The sequence below is a fragment of the Lagenorhynchus albirostris genome, chromosome 11, assembly GCF_949774975.1.
Source record: "Lagenorhynchus albirostris chromosome 11, mLagAlb1.1, whole genome shotgun sequence".
Lineage (NCBI taxonomy): Eukaryota > Metazoa > Chordata > Mammalia > Artiodactyla > Delphinidae > Lagenorhynchus > Lagenorhynchus albirostris.
In genome coordinates, this window is record NC_083105.1 from 18,407,738 (window position 1) to 18,426,939 (window position 19,202).

At 45.4% G+C, this 19,202-nt stretch overlaps 1 protein-coding gene across 2 annotated transcripts in view; it reads left to right on the forward strand.

The window, feature by feature from the left end:
• The window catches only part of NT5DC3 (5'-nucleotidase domain containing 3), a 55,180-nt gene that overhangs the window by 21,461 nt on the left and 14,517 nt on the right, over nucleotides 1-19,202 (forward strand). The window contains exons 3-11 of one of the 2 annotated variants that reach the window (XM_060166875.1): nucleotides 2,846-2,920; nucleotides 3,373-3,428; nucleotides 8,951-9,041; nucleotides 9,988-10,125; nucleotides 11,864-11,924; nucleotides 12,346-12,448; nucleotides 12,593-12,694; nucleotides 14,969-15,050; nucleotides 16,333-16,419. In XM_060166875.1, the coding sequence (XP_060022858.1) occupies nucleotides 2,846-2,920; nucleotides 3,373-3,428; nucleotides 8,951-9,041; nucleotides 9,988-10,125; nucleotides 11,864-11,924; nucleotides 12,346-12,448; nucleotides 12,593-12,694; nucleotides 14,969-15,050; nucleotides 16,333-16,419 (795 nt within the window). The remainder of the gene's footprint in view (nucleotides 1-2,845; nucleotides 2,921-3,372; nucleotides 3,429-8,950; nucleotides 9,042-9,987; nucleotides 10,126-11,863; nucleotides 11,925-12,345; nucleotides 12,449-12,592; nucleotides 12,695-14,968; nucleotides 15,051-16,332; nucleotides 16,420-19,202) is intronic. The other variant, XM_060166876.1, reaches the window with a different exon arrangement.

A 19,202-nucleotide genomic window follows, 5' to 3' on the forward strand; every position in this document is an offset into this window, starting at 1 on the left:
AAATATTGGGTAATAACTGTATCTATATTTTCATTCGGTACGTCTGCCCCAAGGGATAGAAAGACAGTGTTAGAAGAGTTCTTAATTTCACCTCCCAGATTTGCACCTCATCAGTGTTCCTGATTATTAATGGTTACCGACGTTCACCCGGTTTTTCAAATCCAAAGCCTAATGCCAGCCTCTACTCCTCAGTTCGCCTCTGCTCCACCTCTGATCTCTCAGCACATGCTGTCTCTTTTTTATAATAAACTTTTCCTTTTAGAAGAGCATTAGGATTACAGAAAAGTTGCAAAGGTAATACAGAGAGTACACCCCGTGACTGGTTTCCCCTAATGTTAACATTTTACATTACCTCGGTGCACTTATCACAGCTGAGGAACGGATATTAATGAATTGTTATTGATGAAAGTCTGCACTTGCTTCAGGTTTCCTTAGTTTTTACCTCATGTCCTTTTCCTGGTCCAGGATCCCATCCAGGACACCACATTGCATTTAGGTGTCACGTCTCCTTAGGCTTCTCTTGGCTCTGACAGTTTCTTACAAGTTCCTTATTTTTGGTGACCCGTCGATGACTTTGATGGTTGTGAAGAGTCCTGGTCAGTACGTTTTAGCATGCCCTTCTCTTGGGCGTTGTCCCCTGTTTCCTCATGGTTAGACTGGGCTTGTGGATTTGGGGAGGAAGACCATGGAGGTAGAGTTCCATTCTCATCACATCCTGTCAACGTGACTCACCACCGACGACGCTGGCCTGACCATCCGGCTGAGGCACTGTTTACCAGGTCTCTCCATTACAAAATTACTCTTATCTCCCTTCGCATACTGTACCGTTTGGGAGGAAGTCAGTCTCTACAGCCGTGAGCTCTCTTTTCACTCCTTCAGAATATGTCCTGCCTGCCTCTATCCACTTCTCCCCTCCCCCGCTGCCTGCACCCTGGTCCAAGCTGCCATCACCTCCCACCCGATGGTGCGGTAGCCCCCTGACTGGTCCCCTGGCTTCTGTTCTTGCCCCTTAGTCTGTTCTCCATTCGGCAGCGAGAGTGAACCTTCAGATGTTAGTCATCTCGGTCCTGGACTCAAGGCCCCCTTGAGCCTTCCCATCACACTTGGAGTGACAGCAGAGACCTCTAGTGCTCCTGGGCTCCAGGCTTCCTCACCAGCCTCCTCTCCTCCCCCCCTGCCCTCACTCTGCTCCAGCTGCCTCGCTGCTCCTTGAACCGCCAAACACGCTCCTACCTTCGGGCCTTTGCACCTGCCAGTTCCTCTGGTGGGACCTCCTGCCTGACTCCGGGCAACCCGAAGCCTTGCTTCTCATTTTTTTTTTTTCCTAGATCTCTGAACCCTTGTACTGCATTCTTTCTGTAGTACTTATCACTCTGAGGCACTGTACCATGTGTTGGTATGTTTATGGTTCACCTGCCCACCACAGAATGGAAACTTCATAGGGGCAGAGGCGGTGTCAGTTGTTTTTTTGTTTTTTTCAGCTGCGCCCCGTGGCATGCGGGATCTTAGTTCCCCAACCAGGGATCGAACCCGGGCCCCCTGCAGTGGAAACGTGGAGTCTTAACTACTGGTCCGCCAGGGAAATCCTGACAGTGTCAGTTTTGTTCACTGCCACACTTCTAGGCCCTGGCACAAAGTACACGCTCAGTAAATACTTGACGTGTTCATTGGATTCCACCGTTAAGTGAGAGTGTATAGTGCTCGGTGTAGAGTCGCCTGATGCAGGTCCTTTTGCCTTGGCTTCATGTTTCGTGTGGATTTCGGAGAACTTTGTTTCTATACCCTTCTGCGCAGGAGGGAAATAGCACTGAGTGATTCCTTGGCACACGTGGCAGGTGTTAGATAAATGAGCCCGAATGTGACATTTGACTCAGCGCTTTGTGCAGCTTGGCCGGGAAACTTGCCGCATGAGGGTCAGCCTGGTGGTTCCAGGAGATGTTCTTGCACACGCGTGACCCTGGCCGTGCACTGGGAGGTAGCTGTGCAGCCATGTAGAGGGGTTTCCTGTGCCCGTTGACAGTCGTGTAGGTTTTTTACGTAAGCAGTTCACATCGTGATTGGGAGATCCTGGGGACACAGCCTCCCTAGTCTCAGAAGTCGATATTCTGGCCCGCAGGTGCACGCTCTGAGGGCAGGGGCAGTGGGGAGAGCCTGACCCCCCGCCTCACCACGCTCCGTGCTGTGTGGCCCAGGCCAGGTTGTTTCATCCGGAGCCTCTGAGGTCCCATCTGTCAAATGGGCATGGTGGGGCCAGCTGTGCAGAGCAGCAGACAGTGTGCTCGGTACGTCGGTGCTACCAGCGAGGTAACTGGTGTTCCAATTCTGAGATCTCGGGAGAGAGGGAAGGACTTGGATGCCGGGTGCAGTGGATAAGGAGGGGATTGGGACTTTTGTGTAGTAGGAGGGACAGGTTAATGATTAGGAAATAGCAGGGGAGCCAGGCCGTGTGTTCTGAACCAAAGTTGGAGCTGTACCCGGGAGCCGGGTGCTGAGAGAGGGTGTCTCTGACCCGAGTGGGAGGAAGGCTGTACCGACGGCTGAGGGGTCCCTGCAGCTGAGGACAGGGGAGAGTTAAGGCCAGAGAAGCCGGGGGGCTGAAGAAGCTGGGGGGCTGAGGCCTCTCCTGTGTGTGGGCAGATAAACACGGAGTAGGGCGGAAGGGGTGCTCTGTGGCCTGGCAGCGCTTGGTCTGGAAGCAGAGGGCAAGCTGTGGCCTGTCCCTTCTGACCCCAGCTTCCCACCCAAGTGCACGAGCCGTCTCAGCCTTCGTACAGGGGCCACGTGTGGATGCTGTCTTGAACTTAGTACGTTGCTAGCTAAAACCGGTTCCTTTCTTCCTTCTTAGTATCCCGTGGAAATCAGGAAGTATGAATATGACCCAAACTTTGCAATCCGTGGACTGCATTATGACGTGCAGCGGGTAGGTTGAATTCTCATCCTTGTTTACAGTTACACATGCTCGGGAGTCAAATGTACTCTTGATGCTTTTCTTTGCTGAACGTGTAAATTGATTTTAAATTTTGTTCTTTGGGGCTGAAGAACTAAATTATCCAAAACATCTTTGGATGAAGTCTTTTTCCAGAGACTGTATTGGAAGAGCATGAATGCATTTAGCCACTGGGAGATACTTGCTTATTTCCAATAGTCATTCATTTTCAACATAATGAGGACAAGGTGGTTGTCATATCTTTTTTTGCAGACAGGCCGTTTCCTTAATGAGGAACTCGGCAAGCAAAGCTTTCAGAAACATACAGGATGCTTCTTTGTTTAAGACAACTTGATGTTGATAGGATTTGTCATAACACCTGGCATTTTCATTAAATATGCAAATTCTTCTGCATCATTTACCTGTGTGTGCTTGTGTTTTTGAAGGCGGTCTTGATGAAGATCGATGCTTTTCATTACATACAGCTGGGAACTGTCTACAGGTAAGAGTGAGAGGAAGTAAATTTAATGTACCCGAAGGAACCATGTGGCTTTGGGTTTCAAGACCCCCTGAGTGTTTAGTGATGGGAGGGCTGCAGTGTGTGTATCTGGGAATCATTCACTCATTCCCCCACTCCCTCCCTCATTCAGGAACATTGATCAGGCCACTACCATGTTAGATGCTAATGGTTTGGCTTGCGAGGATGTCTTCAAGGAGCTCGGTATGTAGGTTGGAAGCCACACAGGTAGACCAATGAGTGCAGTCCACGGTGACCCAGGTGATGATGGACGTGTGCTCAGCCATTATGGAGCACTTTGGAGGACTCTGGGGAGGACGGGCTCTCCAAAGGCGATGGTGGCCACCTGAGTGAGGGTCCTGCAGAGGAGGTGTGGATGGGGAGGGATGGTGGGGGCAGGTTGTTGTTCCCACCATGGTAATTGAGTAGTTTGGTTATTAAGACTCTTTTCCTCCTGTATTGATTGATTGATTGATTGATTGATTGTACGTGGGCCTCTCACTGTTGTGGCCTCTCCCGTTGCGGAGCACAGGCTCCGGACGCGCAGGCCCAGCGGCCATGGCTCACGGGCCCAGCCGCTCCGCGGCATGCGGGATCTTCCCAAACCGGGGCACGAACCCGTGTCCCCTGCATCGGCAGGCGGACTCTCAACCACTGCGCCACCAGGGAAGCCCTCCTGTTTATTATTGATAGAATTAGTAGAAGTACTGAGCTCAGTGAGACATCTTTGTAACTTTGAAATGAAGGGTTTTGCCTTTTCTAATTCTTAAATTTGTGGGTGGGATTTAGGAGTGTGGTTTGTATTTACGTATATATTTGGTATTTGTCTTTCTGTTTCTAAATGTGCTTACACTTCTGTTTCCTAATTTAGTAATTCTGGACATTGTCCCTGCTGTGAGGGCTGAGGGTTTGGCTCTCCTGCGCACGCACCCCCTTCTCCAGCCTCACCCTCCTAACTCTGTTGAGATCTCTCTCTGATTGTTTCACCGTTTGCATTATGACTCTGTAGGTCTTGTTCATTCTTAAGCCACGTAGTGCACTGAGATCGTTTTCTTTTACAGTGCTTGGTTTTTAGGTTTAATAATAACCTCATTTTTTATTTGCTTAGTTTTCTAGTTAGGTATCTCTAGTTTTTTCCTTAATGTTCCATCACAGATATCCAGCATCTATTTATTTCCTCACAATTCAAGTGTGTTACATAATGTCTCAGTTACTTGTCTTTTTGACTACCTCCTCCTGCTCTCATCTACTCTGTTCATTCTGGGACTTCCATTTGCTACTTTCCCTGTTTCCTGGTTTCCATCTCTTCCTCTTTCTGGCTTTACTCCCTCATTTTGCTGGAGCACATCCTCCAGTAGCTTCTTGGCGCTGGATACGGCTGATTCTGGGGATCTGTGGTCGTTCATCAGTTCCTCTCGTTGGTGTCCCCATGCAGGCCCCGTTCTCAATGTTGCTCAGTCAGGTGCCTCCTTCTCACCAACTGTTTGTTTTCCAAAACCATGTTGAAATGTCTTATCTGCTGATGTCTTTGCACTCATTTCCTTTGATTTTGAGCAGTTTGTCCTTTTGCTGTCATTTTAATGGTGTTTCAAGAGGGAGAAGAGGTGGTGGTGGTGACGAGAATAATAATATTAGTAATAATAAATAGCAACTAACAAATATTGAGTTTTGCAGTGAGACAGATACTGCCATAAAGGTTTTGAGTTAACTCATATGATCTTCCAAATAATCTTATAAGGTAGGTACTAGTATTGGTCCCAGAGATGTTAATAGGTAACTTGCCCAAGGCCACACAGAAGTAGAATTCAGACCCAGACAGTCTGGCTCCAGAGTCTGTGCTCTTGGCCTGTGCACAGCAGGCATTCCGGAATGTGTGAGGGTTAACTGGAATTCCCCGGCAGATCTTTCAAACCTGTCCCTCCAATTATGTTTCTACCCTCTGCTCCTGGACTCAGTCGCTTAGCCCATCTCTCCTGGGCTCTGTGGTGTTTTGCAGCGCAGTCCATCCTGGACGTAGTTGCTAGACTGATCTACCTAAAGCATTGCCTTCAACAACCCCTCTCTCTTCTGAAATCCTGGATGGCTCCCCACTGTCTGAGGATAGAGCCCAGAGCTCTTAAATTTTCCATCAACCTTCTCTAAAACCCTTCGCTTCCTCTTCTGCCGTACACACCTCCTTTACTTCCCGGATTGGTTAAGACTCTTGGTTGCAGGTGACTGAGACCCAACTCAAACTGGCTTTAAAAAAACCCCAGTTTGGGCTCACTAGTTGTGTAGTCTAGGGACAGAGCTTGTTGCAGGTGTAGCTGGCTCCAGGGGGCCAGGTAGTTGTTGTCAGTACTCTTTCCGTCTCTTGGCGTTCCTTCTCTCCGGCTTAGCTCACAGCAGGCCCCTCCGCGTGGTGACCCCTGGCAGTACCAGGCTTCCAGCTCCAGGTCAAGGGGAGAAGGGGCGTTTCTCTTCCCAGCAGTTTCAGCCAGTCTCAGGGAGCGGATGCCGGGCAGGTGCAACAACACAAATACTCCTTTCCTCCGAGTTCTCCTTTCGCACTGCTCAGCATCTGTTCAGGCTGGTGTTCTCCCAGGATGTGGTTTTCCTTCTCCTCTGCTTCTTGAAATCTCACCCGTCCTTCTGCATGGCTGACTGGTGTTGAGGCCTCTCCTCACCCTCTCAGCCCGACAGGGTCTTCCTCTCCTGTGGTCCGTCCCATCCTGTGGCTCCTAATTATCTCGTTCCTTCTTTTGTGGATAAATCATCCATCGTTTTAGGGGTGTGGACAGGGCTAGGCTGGAGGAGCTGCTGAGACGTTTAAAGGGCAAGGGGTGCTCAGGTTGAGGTCCTGGGAAGGTCGCTGGGGCCTCGGGGCTGAGAGGGGGTGTGGTAGCCAAAGCAGCAGGGGTGCATGTGTGGCTCTGGAGTCCCACTTCCTGAGTGTGAACCCCAGCCCCACTGCTCACGTGTGTGCGACCTGCTCAAAGCCTTGGTGTTTACTCCTCTGTAAAATGGGCATGATTCCAGCACCCGCCTCCAGGGCGGCCGGTCATTTGGACTAGAGCATGCTTGGGACAGCCTAGGCAGGCAGAAATGTCACTTGTCGCCTCTCTCCCCTCCAAAGGGGTAACGAATGAGCAGATGGCGGGGAAGAATGCTTGTGTCTCAGCCTCGTCCCTCTCTGATCCCCGCAGGGTCACTGTGTGTGGGCTGCGTGCCTGAGCACCGCTGGGCCAAGGGGCGGGCTGGCTCCCCGCCGCAGTCCTGTTTCATACCCATGTTTTCAGATCTTAACTGGGAACCTTGTGAAAAGCTAGGATTGGTCCCATCGTAGTCACAGCAGCAGAACTTGGAGAGTACTTACCATATACCGGGTGCCGTTCTGTTTATAGCAACTCATTTAATCTTCTCAGTAGGTACCACCAGGAGGTGGGTACTGCTATTGCCCCCGCCCCCCATTTAAAAAATGACACTGACACCCAAAGAGGTTAAATTACTTGTTCCTGCTCTAGGTCATCCCCCCAGCAGGTGAGGGAGCTGGGATTTGAACCCAGGGCAGGCTCTTTCAGGTCTGTGCTCCTACCCTTTCTATCTCTCTGACGCACACAGGGCCACGTAAAGTTTTATTCTGATTTCAGTGCTGGTTTAGGCCGCATTCGCGTGCGGCAGGTCTGTGTGCTGCTCTGTCTGCATGTTTTGAGCTGGCATTTGGCTACCTGGGCCTTAAAGATGCAGCTTTTGTGGCCTCGGGCCCGTGAACGTGTCTTAGAGGTGGCAGTGGCTTCCGAAGGGCCAGGCAGCCCCTAGGGTGGGGACAGAAAAATAACTCCCTCGGCAGAATCCCTTTACTTTGTCTATTCCCTTTCTAGGTGTCAGAGCCTTAGGGGTGTTCACTGCTGACTGCCACTGCGGTAGCCAGAGCTGTCTTCCAAGGTCACTGTCTAGAATGATCTGGTTTAGTCCCAGTGTCTTATCTGATTTCTGGAGCAAAGATAAAGGGAAGTCCAGTGCTCTTTTGTTTTCAAAGGCCAGTCGTTGTTTCAAGTTAATCAAGATCAGAGGCAAAATATCAATGAATCCCCTTGGCTATTTTTAAAATTAAGATAAGGGTAGAGAATGGAGGAAAGAGGCTGAAGTGATATTTTCATTAAAGTTACACGTCACATGTAAATTATGTTTTATACGTAGTTTAATATCGGCCAAGTGTGATAAGCAACCTGTGTGTATTAGTAACCGGTGTTTCCATCATTCACTCTGTGGTTTCCTCACCATTGGTGTCTGTTTCCCAGGTGCCTTCTCCTCTAGAGCAGGGGGTGGGGACAGATATTTCCCTTCACAGTTCTCTAGAGGGGCTATTCCGGGGGAGGAAGTCTGAGACCATTAAATCCCACGTGAAACCACCTGCTCACAGCATGGGCACCAGAGACAGGGGTGGAATCCCGGCCAGTCAGACTCCACAATCCTTTTTTCCCTCTCTTTGGAGGAGTTGGATTCATTTACAGATTCTGTTGCAGCTCCTGGAAGCAGGCAGATGGGGGACGTTACCTTGACTTTTTACACATGGGGAAACTGGCCTTCAGTGTGTTGCAGCATTTGGGGTCATTCCTCCCAGAGGTGGTGTCAGGCATCCTGACGTGGCGTATAGTCACTGGAGCCTGGTGTATGACTTTTTCTGCCTCAGCGCTCACCTTCTTAAGGTAGAGTATCAGAGGGCAGGAGGATGATGGGGACAGACCAGCCTCTCTCTCCCTAATGTATTAAAAACATTAAAAAAAAAAAACCCAAAACTCACCCCAAAGCAGGTCATTAGGAGGCCATGTACCTTGTTGAGGGAAGCCGTGTGATGTGGTGGTTGAAGAGCCTGGGACCCAGTCCTGACCCACCACTTTCTACTTTGGTGACCTTGGGCAAGGTCTGTGACCTTTCTGTGCCTTGGTGGCTTCTGCTGGAAAATGGGAAGAATAATAGTGCCTCCCTCCTAAGATTGCTGAGAATTAAGTGAATGACTACGTGGAATTCATTTCTGGCCTTCAGCAGGGGCCGTGTGGTATTAGCTATTATTTTTCCTGCTCTCATTACCAGTAGAATGGTAGTAGTAACAGTAGCAGCATCATGCCTGGTATTTACAGCAGCTAGCGGTGGCACCTCCTGCCTCTGACAGCAGCGTCTTGCATCCCAGTTCAAAAACGCCAGCAGTTGTCAGAGGTCTGAAAACTGTTGCTCCCTCTAGCTGATGCCAACTGCCTGTGTTACAGTCAGTTAAATGTGCGTGTAAATGTGTGACAGTTTTTTCTGAACACAGGTTCCATAATCTTTTGTGTTAACTCCCTAGTCTTAATGCCACAAAGTCATCTGTTTTACCATGGCTGTATTTTTATTATTGAGAGTGCTGTATGCTTACTGAGCCAGTTATTCTCCAGTAACTTTGTGAATGCAAAAACATCGAGAGAATTAAGAACAAATAATGGAGTCATTATTTCACTGATCAAAATCACTGCCGCCTGTGATTTTCCCAGAGGCCTCAGCGTGGTCCCTGACGAGGAAGTCATTGAAATGTACGAGGGCTCCCACGTGCCTTTGGAACAGATGAGCGACTTTTATGGGAAGGTAACGAGAAATTATTTATTTAATTCAAGCAGCCTGTCTTTTTCCTTTTCGAAACATGGCCTGGTAACTTTAGGATCTTGACCTACTAGACTCTCTGCTTATAGGGAATCAGCAAGGACATTTGGGGTTGTGTTTTGAGAGACCCTCGATTTGAGAGAGATGGGTATGTTAGGGTCTCTCCTGGGTTCCTCCATGCTTCTCCTTTCTCAGCCCTTTCCCCCCTACCTGGCGAAGGCTCTGTATACCTTCCTTGTACCCCCTCGCTTGCCACTATCTCCTCGTGTGTGTCCCCACTTTCTGGATTAAGTCACTGGGGGCTATTGTACAGCAGCTGTTGCCTCCCCTGAGATTAAGGGCAGCACGTCACTTTGTGCCAAAGGGAAACCTCTGCTTTTCTAACTTTTGTGGTCCTCTTTGCTCTCCGAATTTCTGCTTCTTGTACTATTAGATGCGCTCTTATTTGCATGATCAAAATGCAGTGAAGATGCCCAATCAGCTGGTAAACTTAGTCTTATAAATCACAGGTGTTCAGAGAAAGGCTCTTTTCCAAACTCCCATGTGGGCTGTGGGTGCTCAAATTTAGGAGAGTTAGTGGCTTTTTATGCCATTCCATGGGTAAGAATCAATTTGCTGGCTTTCCTCTGTGTGTGATGAAAGCGTGTGAGCTTTAAGATGGATGGAGCCAAAGGAGAGGAAAGGGAAGGGTGGTTAGACTTTTGGGGGGAAATCAGGGCATTTCCTTGGAAATCCCACTTACACTTAGAGTGAGATGTCGGCTCTGCCATGAATGACAAGAAACAAGGTGAATGTTTTTACTTTTTCATTATTAGAATTTTCCTTTCCTTGTGGGGAGGGAGCCAGATGTTGACGACCAGAAGCCCCTGGGTGAGTGTAAAGTCTACTGTGGTGTTGGCTCCCTTGCTGAAGCCTTCCTCCCTGCCTGCAGAGTTCCCACGGAAACACCATGAAGCAGTTCATGGACATCTTCTCCCTGCCCGAGATGACCCTGCTGTCCTGTGTGAACGAGTACTTTCTGAAGAACAACATTGACTATGAGCCTGTGCACCTGTACAAAGACGTCAAGGTGGTGTGGACGTGGGTTGCCATGACACCGCACCTCTTCTAGCTGCTCAGCAGAAGTAACAGAATCCCTGGCCTCCCTTGTCGGCTGGGTCTTTGAAATCATCCTTTGCTTGGGATCTCTTTTATTTGTGGTTTAACCCTGAAAAATCCTAAGAAAGATGTTATGTTAGGAGAATTGGAAGTGAGTCAAATTGGTTGTTAAAAGAAGAGGGTACTTACTATCTGGATTTCCATGTGCGTACATACACACATCATTTACATGACTTTGTGTTTATGTATTTTAATTTACATCCATATTCACATGTGTCTATAGATATATTCTTTAAGCTGTCTGAACTTTTTTCAGTACATAAAAATATGTTTATATATTGCTTATTTAATATATATTTTTAATACATATTTCTAAGCATCTATTATTTAAATATCTGTATTTTTAAAAGATCCATATGTACATACTACAGTGTTTTTAATCATGTGTTCATGACTAATTTTAAGTATTGACTGCCCTGAATCATGGGTTTTAAGAAGATATAGGATGAATGAACAGTTTCTCAATATCAGTCTGGTGTTATTTGAACTAAATTTAAATATTTAGTTTTGGTTCTCTGTTTTGCTCACACAAATACTTCATCTTTAAGAATCACTGGTAGTTATGTAACCCTTAGCATTCATGAGGAAAGATGTTTACTAGAAAGTTCAGTTTTTACTATGAAGTATTACTACCACTAATAGTGAACACACGTGTAGAGTTTACTGTGTTCCAGGCACTATTTTTCTGAATGCTTTATGCATATTAACTAATTAAATCCTCAGAAGAATGCGCTGAGCTCTTATCACCTCCCTTTTACAGAGAGAGAAATTGAGGCACAGAGAGGTTGAGTAACTTGCCCAAGGACATCCAGCTAGTAAGTAGCAGAGCCTGCATTTCAGGCCAGGAGGTTGGGCTCCGGCTTGCTCTTAACCACTGCCTTCTGCCGATGCGCAGTTGAAACAGGCCTGTGGTGGAAGATAAGTGAAGTTGAGTTTACAGTCCAGAGGTGCTCATTCCCGACGATAAGCACCTACCAATTTTCTAAGGCTTTTGGCCCAGTTTTTCTGCAGCCCAGTCCCCTGCTACAGACTCCAGAAAGTTTCCATGTGCCTCCAGGAGTGCCCATCTATGTAGTAGACCTGCTTAGAGCTACCTGAGAGCGGCGCTGTGCTCTGAGACCTGCCAGGCATGACACCTGCCAGTGGCTTTTCCTCACGTCTGCCGGCTGGACCACATCTCTGCCCGAGTTCCGAGATCCTTGACAGTTCCTTGCCTCTTTGGTAGCACTGAAGAGAGGAGGATCCTATCATTGTTCTCTGCCCAACAGAACCTGCTGCTGGGGTCCAGGGAAGGGTGCAAAGATGAACAATAATTCCCTTTTGTTCAGATGACCTGGAATTATTTGATCATGATACTGCATATAAATGACTGTTTATCCTGTGGGACTTTATTCAGAATTGTTCATACAAATTACCTCCTCCAAGTGGCTTTTTTGAAAATTGCACTGGAAACTGCTGCTATCACCATGGCAACTTAAGTTTCTTCCCAGGGGCCACCTGTGATAAATGGACCAGAATTTAGATTTCATTTAGTGCTTGGGTTGCCAGGCTTCTGCAGACAGACATTATCCTGAAGGCCATTTCGCTTGTCCTCTTACTCAGACTGTCTCAGTTATACTCTGACTGATTAAAAACGTATCTTTTGACAGGATTCAATTCGGGACGTGCACACCAAAGGAATCATGTACAGAGCAATTGAAGCAGATATTGGTATGTACTGGATGTTATCGTGAAGATCAGCCTTTCCCTTTGCTATGTAATTACGCAGGTATTTTACTCTCACTCCAGGTGCTGAGCAGGGGCTGTAGTACCTCTTCTGAGTGCAGTGCAGGGACCTTGCATCCTGGCGCCTTAGATGTCTCCCTCCCCTTTGTCTCAGAACTTGACATAATCCTGACTGGAAAGGAGAGGAGCTGGTAGCTGCAGCCACTTAGGTTTTTCCACTTAGACTGAAGAGGCAGGGTGTTGGTTACTGATGCACCGGGTACCGATATACTGCCTCGAACCAAGCTTCCTGAAGGCTTTTCTCCCCTCAAGTGCCCTAGACAGTGCTGGACCCCATTTAGGAAGTGCTTGCAGATTGACTGACTTCACCCTGAAACTCTGTGTGCATTTTTCTCTTGCTCTTTAGAAAAGTACATCTGCTACCCTGAGCAGACCCGTGCAGTGTTGGCCAAACTGGCTGATCACGGCAAGAAGATGTTTCTCATCACCAATAGCCCCAGTAGCTTTGTGTAAGTTCTTCTGTGATTCCTGGCTAGTTTCTGGCTCACTTCCTGTATTCCATGTATTTTGATAGTTGGAAATTCGAAAGAAAAAGTTGCAAGAATAGTTAATCCCTGCAGTGTTAGACTAACCTGGCTGAAATATTGTTCTAGGGACAAAGGGATGAGGTATATTGTTGGAAAAGACTGGAGGGACCTGTTTGATGTGGTCATTGTTCAGGCGGAGAAGCCAAACTTCTTTAATGATAAGCGGAGGTAAGTGTCTGTCTTTTTAGGGACTAGATTTTATTCATTTGCTGCTGCGAATACTTACGTAATGTGTCTTGGTGAAATCCAGTTGGAAAATCACAAGCATCTAACATCATAGCTTTTGATTTTTAACCCTCTAGCAAGTAATTGCAAGGAAGGTGGGATGAGTACATAGCAGACAGCTGACACCTCTTGAAACGGTTGTTCGGGCTACTTCAGTCCCATGAGTCAGGCTTTAAGAGAACAATTGACAACAATGAAAATTCCAAACTTAGCATCACCTAGTAAATTAGATCTCTCGATGCAGATGCCTTGTGAAGCGTAACAAAACAGCAACAGCAAACCACCTGGTGGGTATCTCTTTAAATAGAGCTCTAAATGGTTCACTGACAATTGCACTTAGATTTTGCAGAACTTCTCTGCAATACAGGTTTTGCATCAAGTGGAGTAAATCTAGACCAAAACTTAAAGTCTTTCTGCCGCAGTATCCTTGAGCAATAGAGGAATGGGAAAGTTTGGGTTGTGAAGGTGACAGGGGTGTGCTCTTCGCGTTTTGTGACAGAGGGTCGGGGGTCCTAAAAGGTGATTTAACGTGCGGGGCAGACCGGTTCACCAGGAGTCATCCCCCACAAATGTCAGTAGTGTTGAGAGTAACCGCACTAGGATTATAAAAATAATTCGTATTTGTATAACAGTGATCTATTTTTGAAACACTTTTACCCACATTTCCCTGTTCCGCAGTGGGTAACCATGCAGCCTTTCCCTCTCTGCTAGGTGATTTAAAGCATAATAATTCGGTGCCCTGTAGTGATCAAAAACAGCTGTAGGGCTTCCCTGGTGGCGCAGTGGTTGGGAGTCCACCTGCCGATGCAGGGGACGCGGGTTCATGCCCCGGTCCGGGAAGATCCCACATGCCGTGAAGCGGCTGGGCCCGTGAGCCATGGCCGCTGAGCCTGCGCGTCCGGAGCCTGTGCTCCGCAACGGGAGAGGCCGCACCAGTGAGAGGCCCACTTACCGCACAAAACAAAAACAAAAACAAAAACCAAAAAACAAAACAGCTGTAAACACTGGCTTGCTGTTTGGTCAGTGATAAAACGCTCTCCTGCATTTTCTTATTAGATCCCAGCGGGGTGGAGTGGTCAGGGGAAGGGCCCCATATCTCCTTTCACCTCCCTCCTTTGTCATGTTTATACTCAGTGGCAGGACCCTGTCTTGGATTAGATTTTCCCAGCACAGCGCTCTTCCTTACTCTGGGTGCCTGGATTAAGAATTCTCTACCCCTGTTCATCCCCATGTTATTTACAATGTTGAAGGTTAGAAACAACCTAAAGGAACGTCCATATGAGGGGATATTATGCAGCCATTAAAAATGAGGTTTTTTTTTTTTTAAATGGCAGTGAACATGTTTTACAACTGAAAAAAATGATGTATGAAGGTTACATAATCACATGGGAAATTGCTCACAGCCTTGGAGAGAAAAAGATACGTATTAATATCCTCAAATGATGCTCATTTTATGTTCATAAAAAAGAGAAAGATAACAGATACATAAAGACTGAAAGATATCCACTGAAATGGTGTGTTTCTACCTGGGTACTGGCATTATGATTTTCCTTTTCTTCATTGTATTTTTCTGCATTTTTCCAGATTTTGTTGCAGTGAGTTTGTATTTTTATAACCAGGAAAGCAATCCAAATAAGTGTTACCTAAAAAAAAAAAGAAAAAGGACAAACAAACCTTGTGTTTTTTAGACTAGCACCCCCAGGGTGAGGAATGAGGCCTTTATTCTTTTTTTCCTATTTTTCCATCATAAAATAATATGCCCAGTTCTCTGATCCCTGATGTATATTGTATCTAGAGTGGTTGCATTTCAAGTACAAAGCTGGATAAATATACTAAGCAGTATTTCTATAAGCTTTTTTTGTGTGTGTGAAAAGTTTTCTACACGGTTGAATACGTTTAGAAAATCTGGGCTAAAGAGAGTTTCTTTATAGGAGGGCTTTTCAGAGCCATCGGTAACTTTTAAGGAGGAACGGGGATAGTGGATAGTGGATAGTGTGTTCCAAATATATTTGACCCTGGAGTTCTTTTCTCTCACTAACCTTTGGATACCGGTGTCCGAAGTTTGGGGTGTATTGCACGAGGCCCGGGAGCGTGATGGTGGGGTCTTGGTTTCGGCTGGCTCCTTTCTGCTCTCAGGGGCTAACCGTGGAGTTTCTCATATAGCACACAGCCTGCATTGCTACCACACGCCATCATGTTTCCTGTTTCTGTTGTTAGACCTTTCCGGAAGGTGAATGAGAAAGGCGTCTTACTCTGGGATAAAATCTACAAGTTGCAGAAAGGCCAGATTTATAAACAGGTATCTCGTGACCCATCTGTCCTTTTTGTTGCTGTGCTTTGTGATCGGTTATAATGATAACAGCTGACATTCGCTGAGGCTTGCCCTGTGCCCGGCGCAGTCCCAAGGGCTCTGCTTCAATGGACTGTTTATAACTTAGTGGCAGAATTTAATCTTAAGTCCATACATTTTCAATGTGCTGTGTGTAAATTAGCTCAGAATTGAACAGTTTTTGAAAAAAAAATTTTAAAGCATTTTTTCCATAGGATATGAAATTTAAGATGCCAGTAGTAAACCTTGGAAATTTCTCTTTAGTAAGTGTTTAATCACATGACATCGCACCCAAATTGGTAATTATTTCCTGATGAACTGTGTTTTGTGTACAGTTTTGATGTATTTCAGTATCATATAAAGCTCTCGTGTTTGAGTAAATGATTGAATTGCTGTCCAGTTTTGTGTTACTGAAATTAGGTTTTTTTATCTTATCTTTAAACGTTTTTATATGTGTGTAATATTTATAACATAAAATTACAGAACAGTACTGTACAGTACTATACAGGTTGTTTTTTTTTAAAGTACTGACACATTCCTGTTGGATATGTAACAAACTGCTGTATGTGGCCCTAAGTATATTTTTTAGGCCTGAAAGATCAGCTTTGAACAGCCCTCCAAGTCTAGGAAGTGAGCCTAAGAAAATCATTAAGATGTAGCTAAAGCTTTGCTACAAGCAAAGTATCATGAAGTTACTTACAAAATAGATAACAAGGTAAATGTCCAGCCTCAGATAATTGGTAAAACGAATCATGGTAGGTCTCAGCTGCTAAAACTACATGACAGGCAAATATTTATTGACATGGTCACAGAACGTTAAGCGTGAAAAAAAAAGATCATTACAAAGATATTTAGTATGAAGCCCTTCTGAAAAGTACATTTGACTTAGAAGAAAGGTCTAATAGATTTCACATAAAAATGTTTTTTATCTTTATATTTTGATATTTAAAATAAATTGTAAAAGCGAAAACATTTTTTTAAGTTTTAAAAGGTAGATGTCGGGACTTTCCCTAGCAGTCCAGTGGTTAAGACGCCGTGCTCCCAATGCTGAGGGCACGTGTTTGATCCCTGGTTGAGGAACTAAGATCCTGCATGCCGCATGGCGCGGCCTAAAAAATAAATAAATAAATAAATAAATAAATAAATACTATAAATAGAAATTAAAAAACAAAAGTAGGTATATTGGGCCATGGGTTATACAGGTCTCTTATTTGTCATACAATATAACACCTATATTTTTCTGTTATTGCAGGGGAATTTATATGAGTTTTTGAAGCTTACTGGATGGAGGGGATCCAAAGTGTTGTATTTTGGTGACCATATATACAGTGACCTGGCGGTGAGGAACCTTTTTTCCTGTTTCTTTGTTGGGGACAGTGTTAGGCCCACTTACTGAGGAATTTATCTTTTGTTTAAGACCATTTTCATACTTTCACAAAAGTGAGGAGTGGGCCACATTTTCTTTTTATTTTAAAGTCCCATATTTTATGCAACAGGGTGGATCAGAGTCATGAAATAGATTATTTTTTTTGGAAAATGATAGAAATTAGCAATTTACTCAGTTTATCAGAAAAACATCTTTCCATTTAGGTAATGGTAAGAAATAAATGTCCGTGTTCTTTCCTTTCCCTTTTATTATTAAGCATCAGAAACATACAAATGCTTCATAAAATCTCATAAACATCAGTCAGGGTTTCTTTTTTTTGGCGGGGGGGCTCACGGGCCCAGCCGCTCCGCGGCATGTGGGATCTTCCCGGACTGGGGCACGAACCCGTGTCCCCTGCATCGGCAGGCAGACTCAACCACTGTGCCACCAGGGAAGCCCAGTCAGGGTTTCTTTTGCCAGCCAGTCATTTTGAAAGAGTACAAAACTGGCGTTTCCAGGAAATAGCTATTATGTGAAAATGAGGCTCTTCATGCCCCTCGAATGACTAGAGTGTCTCGGGACTTGAATTATGATTTAACGTATAATTAGCGCAGGATTGAGTGAATCACATCTGTTACCACACTTGGTTCCTCGTGGAATGAATTTATGTTTGTTAAGTGATTCCAGGCGAGGTTGCACGGCGCACATTTTGCAAAGTCTGAATGAAGGAGGTCCAGGAGGTAACAAGAGTAGGTCATGGCCGGCTGTCAGACTCCTCTGATATTTCTGAGTATTTTGATATTTCTGAGTATTTTGGCCCACACTGGATTGGCCTCGCATGCGTGCACGTCTGTGTCGCTCTTGTACCATCGAAACGGTGACCTTTAATAGCTGAGCAGTAGGACCATCTGGAAAGCATTTCAGAGCACACGTGCCTGAGCCCCACTGAGGTGTATGGAGTCAAACTTTCTAGAGGTGGTGGAGGTAGAGGGTTGATTCCAGTGTCTGTGTGTAGTGACAGCCTTCCCAGGTGACTCCAGTACACGTGCTGCATAATCATGTCTGTCCAGTGGGTTGAGGTCTAGTGGCAGGAATCGTGGGAGAATTGGAAAACTGAGGTTTTCATCCCATCTCTGCTCTTTATTAGCTGTGTGACCATGGGCACATCCCTCAAGCCTGGATGTCTTCATTTGTAAGAAGAGTGAGATAAGCTAATATATACAAAAGTGCTTAGTAAAGTAGAAACAGAGTGCTCCCTTCAGGATGTTGGCACTCCCAGAATGTCCGGCCAGGTGACGTGGCATCACAGCATGTACCTCTTGCCGTGTGGCCTGTGGGCCTTGAGGATATAACTAACTGTGTGCTACCCCGGAGGCATGTAGGTACATGGCCCCATGAGGTGACACACACACAGACAGGCCTTAGCACTATGAGAAGTAGTTTGTCAGGAATGCAGTAGTTTGTCAAATGTGGTCCCCATGACATCGGCATCACCTGGGAACTTGTTGGAACTGCAGATTCTCAGCTTCACCCCAGACCTCCTGAGTTAAAAACTCTTGGGGTGGGGCCCAGCCATCTGTGTTCTACACAGCTTCCCACACTCAAATTTGATATCAAGATAATGCTGGCCCATAGAATGAGTTAGGCAGTGTTTCCTCTTCTTCAGTTTCTGGAAGAGTTTGAGAAGGATTGGTGTTAATTCTTCTTTACATGTTTGGTAGTGGAGCCATCTGGTCCTGGGCTTTTCACTGTTGGAAGGTTTTTGATTCTCGATTCAATCTCCTTCCTAGTTAGAGGTCTATTCAGATTTACTGTTTCTTCATAATTCAGTCTTGGTAGGTTGTGTGTTTCTAGGAGTTTGTCGGTTTCATCTAGGTTGTCCAGGTTGTTGGCATACAGTACTCAGTTCACAGTACTCTTTTATAGTCCTTCCCCCGCCCCCCGTAGAATTGCTGCTAATGTCACCACTTACATTTCTGATTTTAGTAATTTGAGTCCTCTTTTTATCTTATTAAAGGTTTGGCAATTTTGGGTTTTTTTGCTTTTTTTTTGAAGAACCAATTCTTGGTTTTGTTGATTTTTCTCTGTTGTTTTTCTATTCTATTTATCTCTGCTCTCATCTTTATTATTTCCTTTGTCCTGCTAGCTTTCAGTTTAGTTTGTTCTTTTTCTAGTTCCTTTAAGGTATATAGTTAAGTTGTTTTGACATCTTTTTTTAATGTAAATGGCATTGCTATTAATTTTCCTTTTTAGTATTGCATTTGTTGCATCCCATAAATTTGAGTATGTTGTGTTTGCATTTTAATTTGTTTCAAGGTGTTTTCTAATTTCCCTTGTGACTTCTTTGACCCATTGGTTGTTGAAGAGTGTGTTGTTTAATTTCCACGTATTTCGGAATTTTTCACTTTTTCCTTTTGCTGTTGATGTCTGGTTTCATTCCTAGTGATCAGAAAAGATACTTTGTATGATTTCAGTCTTTTAAAATTAATTAAGACTTGTTTTGTGGTCTAAAATACAGTTGCTCCTGGAGAATTCTCCATGTACACTTGAGAAAAATGTGTATTCTGCTTTTGTTGGGTGGAGTGTTCTGTATTTGTCTGTTAGGTCTAATCGATCTCTAGTGTTGTTCAGGTCCTCTGTTTCCTGTTTGATCTTCTGTCTGCTTATTTTATCCATTGTAGAAAGTGAGCTATTGAGTTTCCTTCTATTATCGTAAAGCTGTCTTTTGTTCCCTTCAGTTCTGTTAATGTTTCCTT